The 6,000-nt window shown below is 54.5% G+C and overlaps 1 protein-coding gene across 6 annotated transcripts in view; it reads left to right on the top strand.

The window, feature by feature from the left end:
* Positions 1 to 6,000, top strand: part of DYSF (dysferlin) — a 198,223-nt gene that overhangs the window by 114,162 nt on the left and 78,061 nt on the right. For 5 of the 6 annotated variants that reach the window (XM_025213299.1, XM_025213297.1, XM_025213301.1 and 2 more), the window contains 2 exons: positions 2,018 to 2,047; positions 4,389 to 4,430. In XM_025213299.1, the coding sequence (XP_025069084.1) occupies positions 2,018 to 2,047; positions 4,389 to 4,430 (72 nt within the window). The remainder of the gene's footprint in view (positions 1 to 2,017; positions 2,048 to 4,388; positions 4,431 to 6,000) is intronic. The other variant, XM_014523658.2, reaches the window with a different exon arrangement.

Genomic DNA, 6,000 nt, shown 5'->3' with positions numbered 1-6,000 from the left:
TCTGCACCTGCCCCTTCTCTCAGCTCTGCCCCCACGGTCCCTCTCTTCCTCCACCTTCCTACCCAACCCCTTCCCCTGCCCCGTGCACCCCTCTCTGTCCAAACCAGCCAAGATGCGTCCATTGCCCGACCTCTTTGCAAAACTACTGACACAACATCAGACATCACATCCATCCCGGCCGCAGGGAAAGCAAGGGGAGCGCGGCCACCAACGCCCTGCTGCTGCAAAGGTTGTTAATATTCGCCCGAGAGAATAATGTCACGATCTGAGCTTGGAGGGCCGGGCTTCCCCCCACAAATTGAAGTGCAGGATCCGTGTCTCGCATGCACCCTCTGCTACAAGTCTGGGACAGAGACCAATAATTTGGGGGCATAATGACATGTCGGAGGTTGTCTCCATATCGCATGGTCCTGAGCAAAAAAAAAATGTTGATCTGTTGCATTTGATTTTTAAATCAAATGTCCAGACTTTCCAACTCCCGAAGGTTTGAATTTTAATTCCCCTCTTTTTTTAAGGGAGGTTTCTGGCTGGACGGTCTTGCCCCCAGCCTCTGCTCAGGGTCAGACTGATCTCCACATTAGGGTCAGCTAAGAAAATTTTTTCCAACTATTTGAGCTGGTCTAAAAGAAGATATCGCATTTACCCAAAGAACCTCGTCTGCCCAGCGTCAAGGAGGGTTTTCCCCACTTGATCAGTCTGGGGTGGAGGGGGGTTGCCTTCCTCTGTACCAGAGGGCATGGGCTCTGCCTGGGATCTCTCAAGCATATTTTAACACCCCTCACAGCTGCAGGACACTGGTTGCTGTTGTCCTCCTGCTTTACCTGTGGCAGGTGTGGGTGCTTTGTGTTGTGGCTGTCAGGGTTGTCAGTGTTAATAGGTTAGACAAGGATTGTCTGGGATGGTTTGCGTAGGGATGTTCCTGTCTCGGGCAGGGGATGGAGTAGATGTGGACTCTGCAGGTCCCTTCCAGCCCTGTTTTCCCCCTAGGATCCACTCCTTGCCACTCAACACGGTGAAATAAGGGGAGTTTTATTTCCCCAGGACACACTAGTTTTCCTTTCTATTTTCACTTTGGCTGGGATGATGCAGTTGGGGCTGGTCCTGCTTGGAGCAGGGGGTTGCACTAGATGTGACCTCCTGAGCTCCCTTCAACCCTCATTTTCTATGAGTCTATGATTTTCCTTTGGCTTCTTTGAAAGTCCTGCTGTTTGGGGCTGCATCAGACTTTATCCCACCATCCTTGGTTGATAAATGCCTCCAAACAAGAGGATCAGAACGACAGTGATTTTGCAGTCACAGAGCTACAACGGGGAAGGAGCAAAGTGGCATCTCCATCCCTTGTCACCTGCTTTCCAAAGGTGGCAGATTAGCAGAGTTTGGTTTTTCCTTCTCTCCTGGATTTTTTTTCCCCAGAATTGAAGAAGTTTTGAAAAGTTACAGAGTAGGAAAAGAGAGGGGAGTAAATGAAAAATTGCAAAAAAAAATATCCTCCACTCAATGCGTGGAGAGCTGAACAGAAACGGCAGGGAAAAGAGAAGAGAAGAGTAACCGAAAAGGATGTTCTAAAATGTCTAGTTTTGATGAAAGAACTATTTAAAAAAAAGTTTCAGAAAAGTTTTCAGTTTTTAGTGAAAAAAGGGCAAAACATTTCTTGGGAAAAAGGAGCGTTCATTCTTGCCAACCTCCTGTCCAAGCCAGGCAGATCGGTACAGATGACAGGAGTGCACGGCAGGCATCCCCTTGCGGTCACATCTGTCCCCAGCCCTGGGGCCCGTCTGGGACGTCCAGCTCCCTCACGACCCGCGTTGCTGATCTGCTCTGCCCCGTGCTGTGGTGGGCATCTCATGCTAGGAGGCAATGGCTTTCAGAGCCATCATCACCTGCATTGCCCTGCATTACTGTTGTGATATGCAGACTGCACGGGAAACCTTCCTGGGGTTCAAAGCTTTTCTGGGAGTGTGTGTATGAGTGTATTTGCACATTTCTAATCTCTGTCTTTTCTCTCTTTCTCCTCCAGAGTGAGTTGTCAGCAGACAGCTTGGATGAGGTGAGATTATGGTGCTTTTGAGATATTTCCCCCCCGCTTTCTTCCCGGTAGACCTCGCTTTAATTCTGTCTGCCAAGAGCAAGTGATTCTGTTTCAATGGATGTATCCAGTAGCTTCATTGACTTTTTCTCGATGATTGTCAGCACAGGCGAGGTGGGTAGATGGAGATTTGCTTGATCTGGTGCTGTTTCCAAGTAGGGAGGCACGTGGGCTGAGATGCACCCAGGCAGGAAGCGTTCACGGGAGCCTTTCATCACTTGACCCCTCCGAACAAGGCTTGACAAGGTCATCAGCATCCAAGGGCCTTGTTTCAGGGCTCTGTCCCAGGGAGAAATCTCTCTGCAGAGACACTGGGAGACCCAGGAGGATGTGGAAGTAGCCAGATGACTGTCATTGGAGAGGAGTCCAAGCTGTGACCTTTAGGTTAGCACTTGGCTCTGCAAGGCAGGGGGTCTGGGTCCATCCAGCTGCCTTGGGATCACTGTGGAGGGGGAAGAGTAGTGGTCCCAAACCTGAGCTGTCCCAGGGTTTGGGAGATCTGGGTCTTGGGGTTGGGTTTTGGCCCGCTGCAGAGACAAGGACCCGGATGCAGAGTTCAGAAATCCCCCAGCAGATTGGACCCGTTTGGATCTGGCGTGCTGGTTTGGGGCTGTCTTTAGCTGCTACCACCTGGGAGCCCAACATCCCTCCTGGTTAGGTGTGACCTGCACGGACTAAGATGAGACCGGCCCCCTTTGCGCCTAATGAAAGGCAGGCTCTGTCCGAGCTAACTCGGCACATATAGGGGACAGCAGGTCCCTCCAGCCCCTGCATGTCTGCCCGCTGGGTCAGCTACAAGCATCGCCCTCATGCCCATGGCATGGGATGGCAGGGGCACCGAGGAATCTGGAGGTTAAGATTTGCAGCAGCATCTAGGTTGGACCATGACACATCCCTGTGCTTGGTCATTCCTTCTCCATGGGGGACTAGGCGTGCTGGCCCCTGAGGCCTCTTCCAGGCTGATGCTCCTTTAAGGATGGGGATGTCCATGGTGATCTGCAATGCAATGCCATGCCATGCCATGCAGGGCAATGCAGGGCATTGCAGGGCAATACAATGCAGGGCAGTGCAATGCAATGCAATGCAATTCAGTGCATAATGCAAGTGTCACATGGAGGGCCTTGGGGGTGACCCACACCAGCTCAGAGGAGCCTCCCCATAGCCCCCTTTACATGGTGGGGACAGGTCTGCAGCGGCTTCCAAGCTAACAGACCCAATCCTCTGGCTTTTTCTGTTAGACCCAGAAGCTTCTGGTTCTCTCCCCATAGCTGTGCCTCCAGGCTCCAGTGCACGAGAGGAGGTTGCACATGGGCAGCTTGTAGGGTCCTGCCCCTCTCCCCTGTCTGAGTAACGGTGCTGGGGTGAGCAGAGAGGCAGCAGCTTGTGCCAGGGACACAACAGTCCCGGCATGTCTCACTGCACTGACACTGGCATCCCCAGAGCCGGGGTGCAGGGATGCAGCTTCCACACTTATCCCCCTACGAGCCCACACCAGCGCTGGCTAATCCCCTCTGAGTCACCCGGATGCAGCCTCCAGCGCTTTCCATTGAAAGGGGCCGGGAAATGCAATACCTTTGAACAGCAGCGAGGTTCCAGGCTTGCTTTTCCTCGCTCCCGGTTTGCAAACCTGGCCAGCTGTTCGTCGCGGACCAGAAATTTCCACCATGTTTCTTCTGGGAATCGCTGGAACGTTCCCACGGCAAGAGGATTTCGAAGTTTCCACATCAAAATCCACTCCCAGGGACCCCCCGCTGCTCCTCCCGGTGTACTGCCTGGTTCCCAGGCTACTTTGCTGCCCTGCCAGCTGGCTCTTGAGCCAGCAAGGAAGCCAGGGAGCTGGGCAGCCCACCCACCGGCCAGCCAGATGGGCCTCCAGCGAGCCAGACATCCTGGCAGCAGCGAGAGCTGGGGAGCCTGTGCAAGGCGAGGGCAGCTTGGGGAGGCGCGCTGCCCGAGCCAGGCAGGCTGGTTGCCCTCCAGCAGGGTAGCAGGGGGTTTGGGCATCTCGGAGAGCCACGCAGGCTGGCGGAGGCCCAGGCAGGCGGGCTGGCCAGCTTTCCATCGACTGGCTCGACACGTTTCCACCGCGCGCTGCGATTTCCATCACGTCAGCGTTTTGCAGCGGGAGGGTTTGGACCAGCTCGGCTTTTAGGCCAACCCCCTTTTCCCTCTGCAAGCATTGCCCCCATGCAGGAGGGGGATGTGGGGGCTGCCATGAACTCTGCCAGGCCAGCGTAACCGTGTCTGTGCTTTCTCTCCTCCATTCCTCTTGGCACGGCCGGTCCGGGGACGGGCACCGCAGCTGTGTACCGCTGTCTTCTTCTCCGAGGGTCTCCTGCAATGGGTATCTCTTCATCTCAGACTTGGCTCTCCTCCTGCACCCGGGGCTGGAGACCGAGCAGAGCCTCGACAGAGCTTCGCCATGCAGTGGCCAGCCCCTTCCCCTTCTGTCCAGGCCGCCCCGCTCAGTGACCACCGCCGTATCCGACCCGGATTCTCCACCCGCTTGGTGCGGGGATAAATGACCGCTCCGGTGATTTCATGACTCAATGCCAAGCCTGGAGCCAGACCTCCCAGCTCCTTTGGGGACAGGGGCATGTGCCGGCGCAGCTCCAGTACAGTCATTTGGACCCGCTGGAGGCTCGACGTGCTGTCCGGTCATTCGGACTGCCTCTGCCAGGCCTGATAGGGGCTAGTTTTCCCAAGTCTTTTCCATTAGGTCGAAGCGCTTGTCCTTGCAAGAAGGTTGACTCCCCAAAACAGCTTCCCTTTATTAACCTGCCCACTCACTGCAAAGAGATGAAGCTCTGTCTTGGCTGCTGCTCGTGTCTAGCCCGCCGCCCTCCTACCCTGACAACCCCTCTCCCCCAACACCTCTCACCCAGACCCTGCTCGCAAATCATTTCTCTCTACTCACTTCTGATGGAGGCTGGAAGTCCAACCAACGGCTGCAAACACAGCCTCCTCCCCGCAGGGCAGCGGGGCAGCGGTGGGGAAGGAAGAGCTATTTGCACGAGATAAGGGTGTTGGGCACAACCACTTCAGGAGGAGCTGTGCCCAACACCGGCACTTGCTCTGTGTTGGAGGCATCGACCCTTTGCCTCCGCACACCAAGACCCCTGTCTGAAAGTGCAGTGCAAGAGTGACCCCCAAGCCACTGCCTCTGCTCGGGTCCAAGACGCTCAGCCTCCTCTTCTCTCCCAGTCGGTGAGCAGGCAGCACGATTTCTTTTTGCTCTACTTTCCTCGTGTTTCTAGATGATGCTCCCTTCTCCCCTGAAGAAGGCTTGGACAAGAGTCTTCATTTTTTCCGAGCCCGCCCAGGGCTCACGCATGCTCAGGTGACACGAGTTACCTTCTCTTAGTTACACGGAGAAGGGAGACTGTTCTCTGTGGCTGCAGGGGACCGGACGAGGAGGAATGGTCTTATATTGCAACCAGGCAAATTGAGGTTAGAGATAAGGAAGCACTTTCTCAGTGCTCGGACAGGCTGCCTTGTGCATTTTTAAACTGGACTGTTGTAGACAGGGATGCTGCTTGCTGGAGCAGAGGGCTAGACTAGACGGCAACCCTGCTGCTCTGTGATTCGGTGACATCTCCTTGATCCCACACCTAGGAAAGGTCAAGTTCAGCACAGGATATATAATATATGCACTGGCTTGGCTTTAAGCAGTCGCTCAAGTCTACTATCCCTGTTCATCAAAGCATGGAAATAGGTGTTTACATTCAGTTGGCGCTGATGCCACTTGAGGGCTCTGCTGACAGCTCAGCAGGTGGTGGAGCAGTTTGCTAAACAGGAATGGACTCGAGTCCTTGAGGGTAAGCATGGGTTTAGGTTGGTCCTTGAGGGTAAGCATTGTATTTAAATGACTGGCTGAATTAGGGTGCCAGGGGGTATGTTGCTATGCTGTCAGG

Source organism: Alligator sinensis, unplaced genomic scaffold (genome assembly GCF_000455745.1).
Source record: "Alligator sinensis unplaced genomic scaffold, ASM45574v1 scaffold1408_1, whole genome shotgun sequence".
NCBI classification, from domain to species: Eukaryota; Metazoa; Chordata; order Crocodylia; family Alligatoridae; genus Alligator; species Alligator sinensis.
The sequence above is the reverse complement of the archived record's forward strand: the minus strand, read 5'-3'. Positions and strand labels throughout refer to the sequence as shown.